Source organism: Podarcis liolepis (genome assembly GCF_965112155.1).
Source record: "Podarcis liolepis genome assembly, chromosome: 6".
Classification (NCBI taxonomy): Eukaryota; Metazoa; Chordata; class Lepidosauria; order Squamata; family Lacertidae; genus Podarcis; species Podarcis liolepis.
The window spans coordinates 33735032-33755537 of NC_139559.1; the positions used below are offsets into that span (position 1 = coordinate 33735032).

General features: G+C 42.0%; 1 protein-coding gene across 1 annotated transcript; it reads left to right on the forward strand.

Moving 5' to 3' along the window:
• Positions 1-3724: 3724 nt before the first annotated feature.
• TNNT2 (troponin T2, cardiac type) lies at positions 3725-20127 on the forward strand (the record flags this gene model as incomplete). The annotated part of the gene is made up of 14 exons (XM_083509820.1): positions 3725-3762; positions 6223-6233; positions 6332-6349; positions 7847-7876; positions 9123-9200; positions 10723-10752; positions 11990-12011; positions 13336-13396; positions 13546-13662; positions 14136-14213; positions 14845-14955; positions 15222-15331; positions 17000-17090; positions 20013-20127. The coding sequence occupies 14 exons, from the start codon at positions 3725-3727 to the stop codon at positions 20055-20057; spliced, it is 840 nt and encodes a 279-aa protein (XP_083365946.1). The 3' UTR covers positions 20058-20127.
• Positions 20128-20506: the final 379 nt, after the last annotated feature.

A 20506-nucleotide genomic window follows, 5' to 3' on the forward strand; every position in this document is an offset into this window, starting at 1 on the left:
ATCAATTTGAGTGGGGTGATCGTGGGGGGGGGGGTATAAAAGCGGCAGTGTGCCAATCACCTGCTTTGTGCTGACAAATACCTGCCCACCCTCTCTTTAATTTAGGTGTCCTCTAGCCTTGCTTTGGACTTCGGTTGATTGCCCATCTTGGGATGGGGACCGGGTAGGAATTTTTCCATTTGGCAAATTGGCACTGGTCACTTGGTTTTCTCCTACTTCTTAGCAATCGTCACAACTTTGTAAGGTTTGGCAGTTAGGCATTGGCTTATTGTTGAGTGGGGGAGGGGAGGTTGGCCATAGCCTGCCCCTCCATTGTCCAAGGGTATTCCATTAAATGAATCCAGGGCCTGGATCCTGTCCAAAGTCCGCTTGAAGGGCTAGGGCCAGGCCAGGCCTCTGGGAACACTGGGGGGAGATACAGGCAGGTTCCCTCGAAGCAGCTCCCCTTTGGGTGGTTTACCCTTACAGACTTCCTGCAAAGGGGGCAGGAGTCCAATATAGTCTTTTGCCAATGCCTAAGCCAATACCGCTCACATTTCCTGTCATCAATAAAGTTGTGGCCAAAATTTGCCCAATAACCTTAAACAAAAAATCTGTGTCTGTGTGAATTTCTTTATTCTAATGGGGTCTTGAGGGTCTTGACATGCAAATGGTTTATTTACACATATATACAACCTGAGCCTACAATGGAGGGGTTCACAGCATTAACACCCCATAGTGTTTCTTCCCCTAAAGCCACAGCCTTGGATTCAACCAAAAATCAATCAGGCATCTCTCTCTCTCTCTCCCTCTCTCTCTCTCTCTCTCTCCTCCCAGTCTGCTTCCTTGCTTCTAGCTCATGTCACTCAACACTCCCCTCTCCCCTCTGGCCTTTCTCTTTCTAACTAACAGTGAATTGAAAGACTCCCAGTCCTCATTGCTGCACAAAGATAGCGCGCAAGGAGTCTGGGGATAGTAGACATGATGAGATAAGGCATACAAAATGGAAATAATTAAGACTAGGTCATTTGTTTTTGCCTTTATTTTGTGGAGTAATTAGATTTTGTTTTTTAAAATCACTGTGCATATTTTACAATCAAAAAGTGCCCAGTAGTTTGGGATGGCTCAGCTTGAAACACGTTTTGGACATGATTTGCAGAAGTCTCAAGCCTTGTTCTGGTAGCAATATATGTGGTCCTGGTGGCACTCTTTCAAATTCTTGAGGCTGCATGAATCACCGTCAAATCACTGTGGCTGTATCCATGGATGGGCTGGTCACACATTATTACATCATGTCAGCTATGCATGTGACTGGTGACAAAAAGGTATTTTAATTTTTGTCATGTGAATCAGCCCCAGGACATGCTGAAAATATACACACTTCTGATATCTAGATATTAAAGTGTGTCCCACAAGACAAGGGTGGACAGAGGGTAGTTTGGCAACTACTCCCAGACCTCTATGTGTTCTGCAGTGGAATTGCAAGGATTTCTGACTCTCAGTTGTTTAGCAGTAGCTTTGGGGTAGCCAGGAGTAGAATTTTGTGTAGAAAAGCTATGTACTCCATTCATTTCTGATACTCAAAACAAATTCCTGGGCTCAGAGTTTTTAAATTTGAAGTGCATGTTTTTTGCACCAGGCTCCAGCTGACAGATGTTGAGGTTCTACTAAAATAAAATAAAAGAATGTCCTGCAAGGTTTAAGTCTTTTCATTCTTGCTCTTTAAATGAAGGTGGTTTCTAGAAATGCTTAATGAGGTGTGTCTGCGATTCAGGGTTTCCCAAGTGTCTGCGATTCAGGGTTTCCCAAACTTCTAAGTTCATTGATCCCTTGATGTGCTTATAAAGCTGTCATCAACCCTCAACCTGAATTCTGAGAAATGTACATACATACATACATACATACATACATACATAATTGGATTTGCATGCTGCCTTTCCACAGTCCAAACAATGCTTAAGGTGGCTTACAACATTAAAAAAACACATAACTACAGCATATCAAAAGGAATCATAAACAATAAAGGAAAAATAAAAAATACACAACCAAAACTGAACATTTTCCACATAAATCACAAGATCTAAAATAAAGATACAAAAATTCAACAGCAACAGCAACATCAACCCCCTAAATGAAATAAAGTAAAGAAATATCAATATCTAATAAACATTGGTTAATCATCCATCACCATGATGGTGGCTTTTTTTTTAAAAAAAGAATTGCTGTTATTTTTTACCTATGTCATTTTAAAGTGTGATATTAATACTGTATTCTTAGTTTTAGATTTTAGATTTATGTGGAAATTGTTTTCCACTTGCTTGTGTATTTTATTATGTGGTTTATTTATTGTTTATGACTTCTGTAATTATGTAAATCATTTCCTATTGTAAGCCGCCTTGATCATTGTTTTCGACTGTGGAAAGGCGGCATACAAATAAAATGATGATGATGATGGTGACCATTACAAGGAGTAATGAAATGTAAAAAATAAGGAGGTAAAGCAAGTGAAAACAATAATGACAAACAATAAAACTACATGGACTGAGAATACTGTTGCATCGTGGAATCATTGTAATAAATACAGAGGCTCTTCATTGACAAATGAGACACACTCCCACCCAATGGTTCTTTCCAACCCTTAGATCTTTCTTTATCCCCTGGACAGCCCCCTCATCCCCAGGGGGTCGGTACTGACTTCTGTGGGAAACCCTGATGCAAATAGGCCACATAGGAGCATAATGTGGTACAATAAGGTATTGCCTTGTGAGCAGCAATTTTTATCTGCCAAATGTGGAAGGGTATGTATTACCACACTGCAGTGAAGGGAAGGGCCATAAGGAGCCAGTGTGGTGTAGTGGTTAAGAGCGGTAGACTCATAATCTGGTGAACCAGGTTCGCTTCCCCACTCCTCCACATGCAGCTGCTGGGTGACCTTGGGCCAGTCACACTTCTCTGAAGTCTCTCAGCCCCACTCACCTCACAGAGTGTTTGTTGTGGGTAAGGAAGGGGAAGGAGAATGTTAGCCGCTTTGAGACTCCTTTGGGTAGTGATAAAGCGGGATATCAAATCCAAACTCTTCTTAGCTCAGTGACATGTTTTGCATGCAGAAGGCCCCAGCTTCAAGCCCTGGCATCTACAGATATGGCTGGGAAAGATTCCTGCCCAAAACCCTGGTGAGCCACTGTGAGTCTGTGTAGGTAATGCTCAATTTGATGTGCTAGATGGACCAATGCTGCGGCTCAGCAGAAGAGAGTTTCCTGCGTTCCTCAGACCTCTAGATCTGTACTAAATCTGTGTTGTTAATTTCAGCAAACGCTGCAATATGTGTGTGTGTGTGTGCGCGCGCGCGCACACACACACACACACACCATGGGAATGTGGGTGAAATACCATACGTAATGTCTGGATTTTCCATGGGATTTCCAAGGCGGAATTGACATCTGGGGGGAATTTCCAAGGGGGGAAAAAGTTTAACAAATATGGGGTTTTCTAAAGAAAAAAGAAAAAGAAAAAAGAAAAAGCTGAGGGCATCCTAGTTGTTGTTGTTTTTTTTAAAATATGGCAACCCTAGACAGCAATCCTGGTGCAAGTTGTAATGGAACTCACTTGGATAGTATCAGTATTGTAAAAAGACACACCTCCAGCTGGGTCTCCAAGAGCATCATAGCTATTTAAAATAGCTGCCTGTGATTCCTATTTAAGTATCATGGCTTCTATTCCTTTATTTAATTACAGGTAACTGAAAATGTCAGACACTGAAGAGATCATTGAGGAATATGAAGAGTAAGTACTAGGTTCTTCAATGTTTTCCTTTCCCATCTATATGCAGAAATGTGTCTTGCTTTTCTGTCACTCACTTTGATTTATGTGGCTGTGTGGTCATTCAGATATGCCATTCTTATATTTCTACAATCTGGTCCAGAGGGGAGATAAATCACAGCATGAAATCATTCTGAATGATTAGGGTGCTGATCCATAGCAAATATTTTATTTATCTTCCCCTCTGATGTTTAGGTAGTGAGTGCTGCTGTGTAAAGAGCTAAAATGCTACTATCTACATACAAGAAAGAGGTTGCACTTGGGGAAACCATTCTTTAGGGAAAAGCTCTGAAGGGGGAAACCTCCGAAAGAGGCCAATAAGAACTGAGCATGCTCAGGGTTTTCGGAATGCTGACTGACTCTTGGGAGGTGAACTGGAAAATAGGGCTGGAGAATGGAATGGAGAGGCAGAAATTGAACACAAGGACTGCATACTGCAATATTTTGTTCCAGGTCATTAGATAATAGCAATTGATAAACCTAACATTTATGCATTTGTGTAACACTTCCTTTTTTAAAAGTGCTAGTGAACTAGCCCCCCCCCCTTTAGCCTGTGATCTTTGGATGAAGGGTGGTATAGAAATTCAATAATAATAATAATAATAATAATAATAATAATAATAATAATAATAATAATTTATATCCTGCCCATTTGGCTGGGTTTCCCCAGCCACTCTGGGCGGCTCCCAGTAGAATGTTAAAAACACAATAAATACATCAAACATTAAAAACTTCCCTAAACAGGGCTGCCTTCAGATGTCTTCTAAAAGTCAGATAGTTGTTTATTTCCTTGACATCTGATGGAAGGGCGTTCCACAGGGCAGGCACCACCACCAAGAAGCCCCTCTGCCTAGTTCCCTGTAGCATCACTTCTCACAGTGAGAGAACCGCCAAAAGGCTTCGGAGCGGGACCTCAGTGTCCAGGCTGAAGGATGGGGGTGGAGATGCTCCTTCAGGTATACTGGATATAAAAACACACTTAACAAAGTAGAGCTGTGGAAGTGCCAATTTCTATTTCACTTCAGGCACCACAAATGTCTAGGGCCCATCCTCTTGATAATTTTAGTATTTCTCATAAAGCACTTAGAGGGTTTGTTACAAGCAAGTCGTATATAAATTTTATCAGAAAACAAAGTGTTGAGAAGGGATTCCAAACCCCAGAGGTGAGGGTCTCACTAGGCTGCTTCTGAAATTAAAAGAGAATCTGGGTCTCTGAGGATTCTCAGGACCTTCACGCAGGAAACCTGACCCAAGCGTAGAATGACAGGCTACTGGGATTTAAAGATTTTGGATACTGGAAGAAATGTAGATACAGTACTTAATTAGGAACCAGTAAGAGCCATACAGCTATAAATTCCTGGGAGGTATAGATGGCTTGTGACTTGGTTATGTCTGTAATTTTGGAACTTCTTCCTACCTTTTTTGATTCCGTTACTCCCACTCACGAAGACTTTCTCAGTTTTCTACACTCCCATAGCTCACTCATCAGCTTCTTGTTTTCCAACTGCAAGGACTAACCCAAGAGAGAGCACTGAAAAATGCTCTTTCACAGCCTGCCACATTCCTGCTCTGGCATTTTTATCAACACCTGTTCCAGTTACTTGAGCTGCATCTCCAGCTGATGCACAACATGAAGTCATGCCTAAGCATGTCGTATAGGCAACCTGCTACTTCCAGTCCTCTCCCCGAAAAATAAGCTGGCCCTAGATCTGCATGTCACTTCACTTAAATGTAGCGAACTGTCCCTTAACACAGCAAGCTTTTAATTGCATGAGGTGGGGTGTGAGATGGCCCCAGGTATTTGCTTATCTGTTCCAGGGGTTTGGAAATATATGTGAACTCCTGCCACCATATGGGCAGAATCCACTCAGCAAACAAAAAACAAAAACCCTGACTGTGGAACAAACAGAAGTGTCTTGTTGCGGCATCTTAAAGCTAGCAGATTTATTCCGGCATGAAATTTTGTGTGACATGACTCTTCTCCGCTGTTTCTGGCATAAATTGTAAGTTGTAACTTGGTTGTAGTGCATTCTTCCAAAAAGAATATGTGTCAGAGACCATGGATCATGTTGTTCTAAAATCACTTACAGTGGTACCTCGGGTTAAGTAATTAATTTGTTCCGGAGGTCCGTACTTAACCTGAAACAGTTCTTAACCTGAAGCACCGCTTTAGCTAATGGGGCCTCCCGCTGCTGCCGTGCCGCCGGAGCACGATTTCTGTTCTCATCCTGAAGCAAAGTTCTTAACCCGAGGTACTATTTCTGGGTTAGTGGAGTCTATAACCTGAAGTGTATTTAACCTGAAGCGTATGTAACCTGAGGTACCACTGTATTATTATTATTATTATTATTATTATTATTATTATTATTATTATTACAAACCAGCCATTATTCTAATCTAGGTGTTTTCCCTTCTGCTTTACAGGGAACAGGAAGGTAAGGGAATGAAAACTGTCAGATTAAGCATGTTTTCCAAATCCACCATTGCTGCTCTAATAACGCTCTCTCTTTTCCTCTCTTCCAACTTGATGCAGAAGAATGCGTCGAAGAAGGTAGGCTTCCATTGTTACTATAAGAGTCAAGGTTAGATGAGGTGATGTGTTCTATTGGGTCATAATACCATGCCATTAAAAAAAAAACTATTATGGGATTGGAGACCTTAATATGTATCATGAATTTGTTATTTACATATACTGTATATGAAAAACTATTAGGTGTCTCAGTGTAGCGAGTGTAGCTACTGATGTGTAGCTACATTGTCTGAAAAGGCACCTTTGCTCATGTCACCATCATCTGAAATGGTGATATGGGGGAGAGCTTGTTTTCTGTAGTGGCTTAGAAGTGGCTCCCACTATGGGGACCTCCTGGTCACATGAGGTTCTGTTTCTTTGGTAGTGTTCTATCATAAAACTGTTCTGTTTCAACTGGAAGCTCCTTACAGAGTTTTTGTGTGAAGAAGAAAATGAACGTATGATATCTGGGTTTGAAGATTGAAGAACATATTGATGCATAGAAAGCGGACTTGTTTGGTGTTATCTTGGAGAGGATGTTTTGAACAATTTTCTATTTATAGCTGACAGACAAAAAAATCCCTTTTATTTTATTTTATTTTATTTTCTTCCTTCCTTTTGTTTTTTGTTTTTATTTAGATTATAATTTTATCTTTCATAAAAAATATATTTGATATTTGATACTAATCTTTGCATTTTCTTTCAAACTTTAATAAAAAATCTATTGAACCACTAATAAAATCTATTGAAATCTGTGTAAACAACAACAACAATAATAATAATAATAATAATAATAATAATAATAATAATAATAATAATTTTTTAATAATTTAAAAAAGGAAATAATATGTGGACAAGTAAAAGTGCAGATTTGTTCAAATAGCCTTGTGGATTTCTCAGATATACCAAAAAGCGCAGAAAATTGTAGGTTGAATACGGCTGAGTATTTGCCTAATATTGTGTGTTATGAACATTTAATCCAGCCTTCATCAACTTGGTGCCCACTTGGTGTTTTGAACTACAACTTTCACCCATTGGCTGTGGCTGATGGGAATTTTAGTCCAACAGATCTGGAGGGCACCCATTTGGTGCAGGCTAACTTAATCTACTATTTTAGGAACCTGGGTAGAGTATTTCATTGCCAACGGGACTGACACTGATAAACTCAGTCCGGAATGAGCTTTCTGCTGATTGCATCACTAGAAGCTGATCAATGTGTCTTTGCGTTTATTTTTTACAAGCACACCTCCTCTTCTATGCTTTTGCATGAGGGCATAATTACTGCCTCTGTGTGTGCATGGATATGTGGGTGTTCTGAATGTTCCAGGCCTTAATATCCTATTGAACTTGGCAAATGCTTGACTTCACAAGTGCTTGGCACCTGAAAACTAGGCGTGCACACAAATGCAAAGCAAAGATCAGAACGAGAGAGAGCTGTTTTGTCTATAGATGCTCCAGCTTGAAGCCACAGCTTTTTGTGATCCCTCACTAACCTTTTCTACTTATTCCCTTTCACCACCCCTGCTTGCCCTGGTTAAGAAGAGGAAGAATGGATAGAGGTGGAAGACGGTAGTAGAACATTTCTTTACATTTCACTTTGCTGCTGCTTGCCAGTGACACGCAGGCAGAATACTTACTGACCTATCGTGCATGGAAATCATAAGCATTTATGTACTGTGTGCATCAGTCAAAGGCCATACCTGTCTGGAGAGCTACAAAAGAGCCCTGCAAATTGTAGTTTTGGAAGGAGGGGCTAGAGATCTCTCCCAGAGAATTATTAGCATCTCCCCAAAATACAGTTTCCAGGATTCTTTGGGGGAAGCCAGGATTATAAAGCAGTCTAAAATCTATATATGTTTGTAGTATTAATATTATGTAGCCTATGCAGGTTTATGGCTTATGTTTAAAATCACATGTGGCAAGTGGGCTCATTCCTACTCCCCTCCTCAATGTGTTGGTTTAATACAAAAAACAAATGCCTAGTGCTTATATAATAGCATCATTCAGATTTGGGTACCAGAAGGAAGCCTCTGTGGGTGGCTGTACAATTTCTGATTGACTCCTTTTGCACCATTTATTTCCATATCTGATATTTAAAGTGAGATGTTTCTGAGAGCCACTGTCTTTTAACCCTGGTCACAAAAAATCTAAATGAGATTCCATCATATCCTGTGGCATCAGAATCCATAAGTACCGTAAATTGTGTGGGGTGTGTGAAGACATGTTTCATTTCTCCAATTTTACAAGGTGACCCTGAGTTCTGGTATGATGGAAGAACCCTCCCATCAATCCACTTTCTTCACACCAGACATCACCTCATAAGCTTCTATCACATCTCACCTCTTTAGTTATCTGTTTTATAAACTAAAAATCCCCAGATGCTCAGCTTTTCTCTGCAGGGGAATGTGCTGTAAACCTCTGACCATTTTGGTTGCCCTTTCTTCTTTGTTGCTCTGCATTTAATAATATTGCGATGGACCAGGAGCGTGGACCTTGACTAATAACCTGCCTCTACATTTGAGGTGTATATCATGTTGAGGACCAATGAAGCTCATCTCAAACCCTACGTCCCACACCAGAAACATCATTGAACATCATTAAATTGAACCACAATGTGTTCAGTTTAAGTTGGTAGTCCCAAGTTACCACTTGTCATTTAACCATATTCTAGAAATATGCTATCTATCTTTCCCAACCCCTCTTCTCTGACCAACGTCCGAATGGCTGGGATTCATTACCTCAAGCAGAATTTTGTGTAGACCAACAATGAAAATTCTCAGATCTGTTGATGTCATCCTGCTGTTTTCTTCCTTAGAACAAGAACAAGAAGAACAAGAAGAACAAGAACAAGCTGAAGAAGTGAAGGAAGATGAAGATGAACCTAGGGCAGAAGGTATGATGTTCTGGTGAAACATCTCTGGCCAATACAAGCATTGTGATGGAGGGTCCTTTTCAGGTAGAACCCTTCACTGAATAAAAATTCAGCAGCATTGTTTTGGTTAAGCTGTGATCTCAGAGCACACTTGTCATTTTGGGGGCGGGGAGTGTAAAAAAGTAAAAGTAGAAAAATTATAGTAAGAATGGGGGATAAAAATAATTCAGTTTGCAAGTAAAGGTGAACTTATACAATCCCCACTGTTTGAAATGCTATGAGAACCAAAACACCACAAGCCTTCAAATTCACACTTAACCAAATTTTTCACTGGGTTTCTCCAACCAAACAGTGCTTACAGAAATCCATATATTAGAAGAAAGTGTGCATAAAAATGAATATATTCATGAAATTAACATACAAAAAAATGTACTCAACATAGCACTAAGGAGATCTTTCTGTCAGCACAAGCTGTACACTGTTTGGGGAGTTCTGACTCCCCAGAGCAGTATTGGAGGAGTGGGGTGAAAGCCTCTTGGCACTAGTTGAATTTGGTTCATTACCTTGGGGGAAATTGCTTGCAAAAATGTACAAACATGTGCTTATTAGGAAAAATGTGCTGGCAATTTTTAAAGAAATCTGCAAATTGCTGCCGAAATGTGGAGAACTGGATGGGAAAATGAAAAATTGAGAGAATGCAAATTGACAAATCCGCTGCATGCCTAGTGGTTGGCCCCTTGTACATGGTGTATGTTTCTTGAGTAATAAATCTTCTATAACAATGCTCCATGCCTCTATGAGTCTGCCTGTTTCTCTGCATTCTCCTTAATGCTTTACCAGCATGGGCAGTAAAGGAAAGCTGATGGCACAGGAAGATCATCTGTGTTTGGCAAATGGGCAGCCTTGAACTTGCAGAGACGCCCCCCCCCCCCAGATACGCTCCCCTTAAAAAAACAAAAACTGTGTGGAGGACCATCACAGCTTTAGGGAATGCCCCCCATGCTTTGGTGACATCAGTAATCATTAGATCCTATAAACAAATATTATTTTTTTCCACTGTGGAAAGGGAAACAAAGCATCTGACACTCTTTACCGATAGTAGTTCTGCTTTCCCCCTCTGACTATAAAGGGAGGGAAACCTGTAACATTTTCAGGGGAAATAATGTATTGGGAAAAGTTTTCCAAAATTGGTAGGTACCCCCCCAACCTATTCCCAGAATTTTACTGATTAAAGCCACCTTCTTTGGTGAGTCCAACTGCTCTGGTGTTCATAACACTGACATCACATCACCATCTGTCCTGTAGCTTCTGGTGTTGTGAAAAATGCAAAAGAGGGGACGCCCCTGTCTCTGATCACCAAATACCAGAATGCCAGCAATGTAAACGCTCCCAGCAATGGGTGAATGAACTATGAAGCATGCTGGGAATGCCGTAATCACAGCTTAGAGGAAATAAATGTATCAGGGAGTGTGGGGATTCTAGACACAACTGCGCTGGCGTGGTACATCTCTAATCAAAATTCTTTGCTCTCCTTTTAAAATAGAACAAGAAGAGCAAGCTAAAGAACCAGAAGGTAAATGAAAAGTGTGCACCGTGGTCCAGTATATGTGCTGGGATGCTGGAGGAGTTCAGTTTCTATAAAATTCAAAGTAAACTGATCTGGTCTGCACTTCCTGGATGAACGTGCAGATGGGGAAGCAGTTATCCTTTGGATTTTGCATCTCTCCCAAATTTGCAGTAGTGGTCTCAGCTCAAAGAAATTACCAGAAGGAAATGCATATATTATGATAAAATGTAAATATACAGATCTTAATGCTGATATATAAAAAAACCAATTCACAAGTGTATGTTAAAATGGGACTGAAGTCATACAATGTCCCATCACGCAACTGTTACAATTTTGAGAGCATTTCCCCATCATTTTCCTTACTTAAATAAGTCCATTTTTTATTTTTTTTTGGAAGCAGGTTTGTTGGACAAGTGTACAAAATCCATGTCAATCAGCCTGAGAAACCGAGGCAGGAACTAGAAAGGAGAGGTGCGCATTCCCCTGCAGTTCAAGAGTTAAGAACTCTGAAACACACACAGACATACTAAAAAAACTCTGCCCAAGCCTTTATTCACATGAAAAAGTACAGGGGGAGATGAAAGATGAGCGGTGGGAGGGTTGGGGAGCAGAAACCAGTGGCGTAGCGTGGGGGGTGCCAAGGGTGCCGGCCGCACCGGGCGCAACATCTGGGGGGGCGCAAGTCCAGAGGGAAGGGACAAGTTCCTTCCTCCGCCGGGCTCCCCGCCGCCACCGCCAGCCTTGCGCCCTAGCGCGCGCGCCCCCCGCCGTCACTGTGGCTGCGCTCTGCTCACTGCGCTCTGCTCACTGTGGCTGCGCTCTGCTCACTGCTCGCAGGAGGAGCAGCCGCTGCAGCAGCGCCGACGCCGCCACCGACGCCTGGCCGGGCACGGGCAGCCTCTGCACCCTGCCGCCGCCGCCATCCCCTCGGCCCAGCCACAGGCGGCGGCTGCTTCTGCCTCCATCCTCCTCCGGGCAAGCAGCGTTGTTTGCGCGGCAGCGCCAGCGGCAACTCGCAGGTTAGGGGTTGGGGGGGCGCAAATTACTTGCCTTGCCCCGGGTTAGGGGGCGCAAATTACTTGCGTTGCCCCGGGTGCTGACAACTCACGCTACGCCGCTGGCAGAAACAACCCATATAAGCCTTAAGGGAGTCAGTAGGCCTGTCTCTTCAATTTATCTACAAAGGGAGCAGGTAAATATTTCTGTTTGGCAACTCTTTAAATGTTCATTTGGTTTCTTGCAGGAGAATCAAAGCCTAGGCCCAAGTAAGTATAAGTAAAGTGGATTTTGATGTTATGGTTAGCAGGCAGTTGTTGAGGCAGGAGCAGTTGTATGGAAGGGGGAAAGGAGATGGTGAGTACAAGCACGACTGAAGAAAAATAGAGAGATGTCAACATTTGACATATTATATTATTGGCTTCTTAAATGCAATTAATGGCAGATTTGTAGCATGGTCACATTTACCTGGAAGTGAGTCCTGCCGAGGATGGTAAACTGTACTTCCAAATAAACATGCACAGGATTACACTGTTAACAGAATCTTTTTAAACAACAGCAACACTGAAATTTCAAAAAAGCAAATGCATGGTCTCTTTGGGTGGTACAAAATTATCTAGATTTTTTTTTTAAAAAAATTGCCCAGAAATGCAGAAACACTGCTAAATGCAGCAGGCAAAGTGATGAGACACTATCTCAAGAACAACATTCCCACCCCAGCCTGCCCAGTGATGAAGTTATTACAGCTGTTCAGTGGCTCGTATAAGTCAAGTCAAGGAAACTTAAGACTACTGTGACAGCTGCGGCCATTGTAAAAAGCTCAGCAACCGGTATGGCATTCCATACGGCGCCCTCCAAGAAGCTATAAATTGTTCCCTCAGCTTGGAACTACGTTCAGTTTGACATCCAGTTTAAATAAAATGTGCAGAGTGAGTTCTGAGACAGGTTAGTGTAAGGTTAGCTGCTCCCTCCCAGATTTTCATTGTTAGGAATTGAAGTTTCACCATTTATCATTCTGCAGAGGGTTTTTTTCTGATTTGATGGGGCTATCTAGTTATTAGACTACTGGACACATGTATGGATATAAGATGCTTAGGGTTCCCCTCCCCTTTACCTTGCATTTAGTGTCAGGTTGTTGTTGTTTTTAAAATAATTATATCTTCCATTTATGCCATCTATGGACTCATCCACTTCCATTTGTCACTGGTTTCTAGGCATATATCTATGATTTGTAAGGCATGGGTGCTAGCAGGGTACTGCGATAGTTCAGTCGATAGAACATGAGATTCTTAATCTCAGGGCCATGGTTTGAGCCCCATATTGGGCAGAAGATTCCTGCATTGCAGAGGGTTGGACTAGATGATCCCTGCGGTCCCTTTCCAGTGCTACAATTATATGCTTCTGCTTTTGTCTATATTGTCTTGGCCAGATTTACTTGGAACCCAGAGTCAGACCTCTTTGAAATCAATGGGATTAAGCATGGATTCATGTGGGAGATTAATAATATCAGCCAACCCTGATAAAGAGATGAGACATCAGGTGTTGCTATATTAGTGGCTTATCTCTTTATTTTTCCCTGCCCTCCTATTTCAGGCTATTTATGCCAAATTTGGTGCCTCCAAAGATCCCTGATGGGGAGAGAGTGGACTTTGATGTGAGTATTAGCCATCATCATCTCATAAAGCTGTCTCCTTCTCTCTCTCTCTCTCTCTCTCTCTCTCTCTCTCTCTCTCTCTCTCTCTCTCTCTCTGTGTGTGTGTGTGTAACATACCAAACCCTCATATTGTCTTTTCTGCTTTGCAGGACATTCACCGCAAGAGAATGGAGAAGGATCTGAATGAGCTGCAAACCCTGATTGAGGCCCACTTTGAGAACCGGAAGAAAGAGGAGGAAGAGCTGATATTCCTCAAGGACAGAATAGTATGTCTCTTCCAAAAAGGAGAGAGGACTTAAGAGTGTTAATGTTTCATTCAGATCCTAAAGCCACTTGTCAGTGATGCCGAGTCCCAAAGATAGACATCCCACACATATTCTGGGAATGCTTAAAAATGCACATTCACAATATAATTAATGAAATGACAGGATTTTATTAATTGTCTAGACCCCAAAACTATATTCTGGACTATTTTAAAGCCCCAGTTTTAGAGTCTGATCTACAAGTATGAGCTAACATGGGTGCAATAGATAGCTATAATATTATATTTTTTTGCCATGGGAGGTATCATTTGGATGCTCAGGTGGCAAAATGTCAGGTGTCCAGCATTTTCAATAGTGTTATAGTTTCAGCCTCAACTGTGACTGCCTCAGGCCATGCTGAGTTAAGAAGGGGGGCATTCGTCAGAGTATACCAGGCCCCCTCCCTGAACAGGTGCTGGGCTGATTTCCTCCTATAGGAGCAGCGGCGAGCAGAACGAGCTGAACAGCAACGGATCCGCAGTGAGCGAGAGAAGGAACGTCAGGCCCGCTTCGCTGTGAGTATACCCAAGACACGGAGTCTACAGCAAAAAGTCAGTTCAATGCCTTTATGAGTTTTTTGTTTTTGTTGTTCTGACAAACCCCCATTTATGCATGGGGCAAATTTTCCACTTAGCTGCTCATGTAAGAGTTATACTCAAGCAGTAATACAAGCCCATCATCCCTGGTCAACCAGAGAACCCAAAGTCTTGGAATTCAGGGAATCACTGACATAGGCCTTATGCATAACAGACCAAAACTAGACTAGAATTGCTAAGTTTATAATGAAAGCACCACTGTTACTTATTTTTCTAAGTGTTCCCTTTCCCCAAGTGCAGAAAAACAAGGAGGAACTGATCTGGAATTGGCTAATGAGCTTGTTTACTAACCGGGATTGGGGAACAGAACTTATCCTGTCTGATTTGTGTCCATTCAGTCTCCTAAACAAGTTTCTATTTGATGTCCCTGTAGATCAGGGATGTGGAGCCTGTGGACCTCCAGATGCTGTCGTTTGACTCAAACTCCTATCATCCCTGGCTGGGATGATGGTGGCATTTGTAGGCCCACTGGTTAGTTGCTCCTGCTGTATACAGATTCTCTTTAACTATCTGCCATTCTGAAACCTCCCTGTCATTCTGCCTGTGGCAGGAAGAGAGAGCCCGGAAAGAGGAAGAAGAAAATAGGAAGAGGGCTGAAGAAGATGCCAGGAAGAAGAAGGCTTTCTCCAATATGCTCCATTTTGGAGGCTACCTACAGAAGGTACCTATCTAGCCTGAATGTTCTTCCAGAAACTGAAACCCACATCTGGGGACAGAATTTCCTGGCTGGGGGTCTACTCACCTACATGTTGTATTCCCAAATGGCTCAAACAGAGACCAGTTAAGGTACAATGAGAGTGTATCAGGAGCTTTTTAGTCTTCGTTTTAATCTATGTGTACTTATATCCTCCGCATTCATAGTCCATGTACCTGTCTGATGAACTGGGCTGATGAACTCTGATGCCACTCAAGAACTGTTTTTTTTAGACAGAGAAGAAAAGTGGGAAAAAACAGACAGAGCGGGAGAAGAAGAAAAAGATCCTCAGCGAGCGTCGAAAACCTTTAACCATCGATCACTTGAATGAAGACAAATTGAAGTAAGAAGGAAAGCTGGTTCTGGGGGCAGCAGCCAGAGACTCAGGGGCCAGTAGGGACCTATTTCCTTCATGATGAAGAAATTAGATGAAAACAATCTTCTACCTGCCACTTTCCCCATAGTTGTGATTTGTGGTCTCTCAGAGGGCCAAACTAGACATGACTTCAAATGCGTTCTTTGCCTTTAACATACAGACTTTTTGTTTTTAAATAAAAATAACATCTACTGAGGGGACTGATAATTATTGGGATCAGAACAAGCTTTTCTAGGCTAAAGTACACTGGAGGCACAGTGACCTTAACATAAGACAGCTCCTAAAGCGTTGTAAGATTGCCACAATCCTACAGTTATAGCATGCATTGTGTGCTATGCTGTTATCCATATTTGGGGTTATGTGAACACAATGCAATGCTGGCTTGGCTATTACTATGGTACTATAGGGTACAGTTAGGGCACATGTGGCAATGTTCCTCTTGCTTCTTAGTCCATCACTCCTTGGAAATGTTAACTGCCCACAACATGCATTAAATGGTAGCAGAAGGTATTATATCCCACATGGTTACAAGTCAGGAAGCCATAAGGGGCTGTTAAATCGTACTAATGCTTGCTCATCCAATTATCGTGCACTGTTTCCAAATGCTACCTGCATTTGAGTTTAAGCAGACAGAGTCAAATGAAAAGGAGGGAGCCAGAACACTAGAGGGTGCAATAAGCACGTGGAAGCATATTGGAGGTGATGCAGTATGAAACCTCAGGTAGATCAAGGGCTTAACTACATATTACATCAGCTGTGTGACTTGCAGCCACATCCAGGGATTAAAAAAACCCTACAGGTTGAGCATGATTTCAATCAGAACCACAGTATGTGCATCCCCAGTCAAAAATGCCCTAATCCTCATGCTGCAATAATCAATGGGAAAAAAATCTGCTTATGTGGTTCAGTGATGCACATTAGTCCTATTCAGGCATTACCACCTAAAGAGGGAACATAGGCGGAGAGAGCCTTCACTGGTACATAAGATTACCCACAGCAGATGTCCACTGTAAGCACATGAAGAGGCGGAGGAGTTGTGTAGGGAGTGGGGCTAATGGTGTATTCCTGCAATCTCTCTACTCATATGCTTCCTTGATGTGGTAATGTTTGAAAAGGGCTACTGCTTCACTTGTGCCCAGATTGATTCACACTTGGCAGAAGACCCGGTTGTGGCAAAAGCATCAGCATAGGTACTTGTAAAGTAGGAATATACTAAAATGTGTGATTTAAATTTAAGCACAAGTTAAAGATAAAGACATAAATGGGTTGAAAGGTTGACAACTGGGACTTTCAATAATTGAGGAAACATTCTGGCTGAAGCTATGAATGTTATGTATACTCATATTCACAGGCTAAAACACACAGACATTTATATTCATATTATGTCTCTCTCACACGCACACATATATCATACATATACCATATGTTCATACTCATGGAGCACATAATAAAGAATATGCACACAATTTTTATGCCTGTGCATATTCACATGCACAATGTTGCATACCTAAGATTCTCATTCTTATGTTCAGCTCACTTTCCTACTCTGGAAGAACACGCTCACATTGCATGTTCCTATGTGCATATATAAGCACTGGCAACCACCTTGATTGCTGCTGCATGTTCTTACAACAGGGAAAAGGCAAAGGAACTGTGGCAGAATATCCATGACCTGGAAGCTGAGAAATTTGACTTGCAGGAAAAGTTCAAGAGGCAGAAATATGAGGTGAGTCTGCACATCTGTTGAAATATCTCTGCTTTCTGAAAGGAAGGGCGCTTTTTGCAAGAAATTTCAGCAGCATCCAAAAAATGATTGCTCTCTGAGTAATTTTTGAGACATTGTATAAAAAAAATACCCACTCATTGAGAGGGAGAGCAATACTTTCTGACAGCTGCTTCATTTGCCCTCACTTTGTGGCTAAATTTGATTGGCTACATATTGTCATGTTATCATCTTTTTGACTATTCAATCCCAATTAGCTAGCATCACCCCTGCCATTGATGCAACAAGTGTCGTCCTCATGGTCAATTATCTTCTTTTGCTCTGTGGGACGTCATGTTGACATTCCATCACGATACCATCCCATTCAGTACACAATTCCTGATTGGCTGGGATTTCCCACATTTCTGTAATCAGCAAGATGACTCAGTGATTACAAAGGAGAAAATGGCACTGAAGCAGCAGCAGATTGAAGTGGAAGGGGAATATGAACGTTTTCATCATGGGAGCTTTTCAGGAAATGTTTCCCCTTCTTTAAAAGTGTTACTTGCACCTTGAAAATTGAAATGGGCAAACATTCAACGCAGTTTTAGTTGATACTTGTCATGCTTTGCCTCCTCTTTTCCTTCTTGCTTAGAAAAACCACAGGTATGTCATTTGATCATACTTGTCTCACTGAACTTCATCTCCCTTTGGAACCTACTTCAGAAATCAGAGCCAAATGGCTCATTAAATAAGTGGAGTCTGGCACTTTTCTGCTTCAAATGGATGTAGCTTTATGGATGAAGTAGCATCAGTCTAGGTCTGTGAAGGTCCTGTCTAGTCTCGCCAGACATTGAAGGACACCCCAAACCACACCATAAGCTGCACTAGACTGTGTCAAAGCCAACCTGGCCCATTTCAGTTTGACCAACAAATATTTCTACCCTGAAGACCACGTTTGTAAGTGCCTTGTGATCACTCACCTGCCTAGTAGCTTATTGAGTCTAGAAAAATAGTGTTGCAGCCGCTTAATTAATCTGCACTAGAACTGGCTTAAATACACCACAGCTCATACTACCTGTCTCTTTCACTAACATCACATTTAAGCTAGGGTCAAGCCTAAAATGCAAATTTTCAAACTTTTGACTTGAAATTCTGAGGGTAAGATAGGGGAATGAAATCGGGGGACATATTGGAAAGGGGAAATGTCTGAAACATTCGCCAGTGGTGGGGGCTTCCTGAATGGCAGGGGAGGTGGCAGAGGTGGCAGCAATGACAATATTTTTCTTTTGGGGAGTGGGTGTCTCATTAGTGGCAGTGATGCTTTCCCTGGCAGTTGCCATTTGACTTTCTTTTACCAAAATGCCCCAGACTTAGTTCTGGAGTATTTCTGATTTCCCCCTCTTTTTACTACTTCCCCTCCAGCAGCTGCCATTTCTTTGAGGGGGGCAGAAGAATGCTTTATCTAGGGCATTCGCCTTTCAGGGTTTCAATGATGGGGGTGTGTGGATTTCTGCAAGCCTTGGCATTTCCCCAGGCCTGCTGATATCTCCATTTTGTGCATGGATGGTGTCGTTTTGGCAACAGACGATCAGAAACCAAAGGACAAGTTTGCTATTAGTATATAGGATGCACTCAACCTCACCTATAGTTTGGCTTCTCGTACTGAGCACTGCTTTCTCAGGATCACTGCCTTCTTTTTGTTAATTTTCCCTTTGCAGGGGCTTTCACATCTATAATAATCTCCTTTCTCTAACCCTAACTAGATTTCCATACTCACTGCACGCTGCGATGAGTTAAGCAAATAGTAAGTATGGCCTGTCCCCACCCCACTTTGCTAATGGCAGTGCTGTGATGAATGCTGAAACGTGTGGAGCTAAGTGTGGCCCAGTGAAGTTCAGTCCATGTCAGCATCTTCTCAAGATGGTATTTCATTGTCTTGCATGTTTGCCCTGCTTAGCTTGCAAAGATTTTTGGGATCAGCCATTTGTCTTTTCAGCCAGATCCTCTGAAAGGGGTAAGTACTTGGATGCACCTTAGGAACCTTTCTCCTCTGCTTTGGATCCTTACACCAGAAGCTGGAGCTTCTTGGCACCTTAACTGAACAAAAACTCCATTACTAGTTATCCACATGGATTTGCTCTTTGACATGGTATCCCTCTGGCATTGTTTTTATTTCATTTATCTTGCTTTGTGACCTTCATGAGCAGAGCGCATTTGTGCAGAGAACAACACGTAATGCTCAACGTATAGCAAACTTTAGAGATGCTTTGAAAGAAGCACCGAGTCCAGGAATTGCTACAAATGGCACAGCGTTGCTCCCAAGCACCTACTAACTGTAGAAAAGTGGATATTTCTAGAAGATTCTGTAACTGGTCAAGATCATGATGGGAAAACTTTGAAGAAGCATCCTGAAAAACTCACCTGAAGCCTTCAAGAATGCTGGAGAGCAGCCTTTGTTCTCAGTCTCTCCCAAGGCTATTGTTCTAGAAAAAGAGGTGCCAGAACTCGCCACGAACGCCTCCATTCTCTTGTAATGGCAATCGCACCAATCTGAGAGGTGCTGGAACTGGGTTCCAGCGAGTTTCAACTGAAAAAAGCCCTGTTCCTTCCACCAACCATGCCAAATTTAATCTCAGCTGCCTGGATTTGTAACGCTTCCATTTAGTGTGGAAATAATATTTCACGGCAGAGAAAAACTTCTAAGTATCACATTAGATAGTATGGACAAACAGATCCACTGTCCTTTCTGACTCCCCGTCTTTACCTATGGAAATTCCAACAATTAGAGGGATTCTTTACCCACCACACAGCCCTGCTGACTACTGTGTGTGATAAAACCAGCCCATGCTTAGACTTCTTTTCTTGCTGTCTTCTTGGCCGTCCCAATCCCCGCATGGTGAAGTATTGCCATGTAGCTTCACCTCCTGTCTATTTCTCTTGCAGATTAATGTTCTACGGAACCGCATTAGTGATCATCAAAAGGTGTAAGTACTCAGGCCATCCAGTTTGATAGTATCCAGCATTCCCATTAGATCTTTCACAACCCCCCACTTTTACTTTTTCTTTTACAGGTGCACCACTTTCACCCTTCCCTTCTGTAAAATACTTGTTTGGAGCTTTCAGGATTTTGTTTGTGTTTTGCTTCCGTTCTTAACTTCCCGCTGTTCCTCCTTTCACTTTCACTTTCATTGTCATTAGTATTTGTCAGCCCTTCTCATTTCAGTTCTTGGCTTCTTTTTGCTCTAGAAAGCCTGCTGCTGTAATAATAGGCTATGCCTTTGTGTTCAAGAATCTTGGATTGAGCACTTCTGGCTATTCACAGGATTGATACTGTTAGATTCCATTTAAGAAACAACAACAACAACCTTGCTTTATCACCACCTTTTCTTATTTTCTTTCTTTAGTCCTCATTTCAGCTAGTCACTGCTTTTACTGCC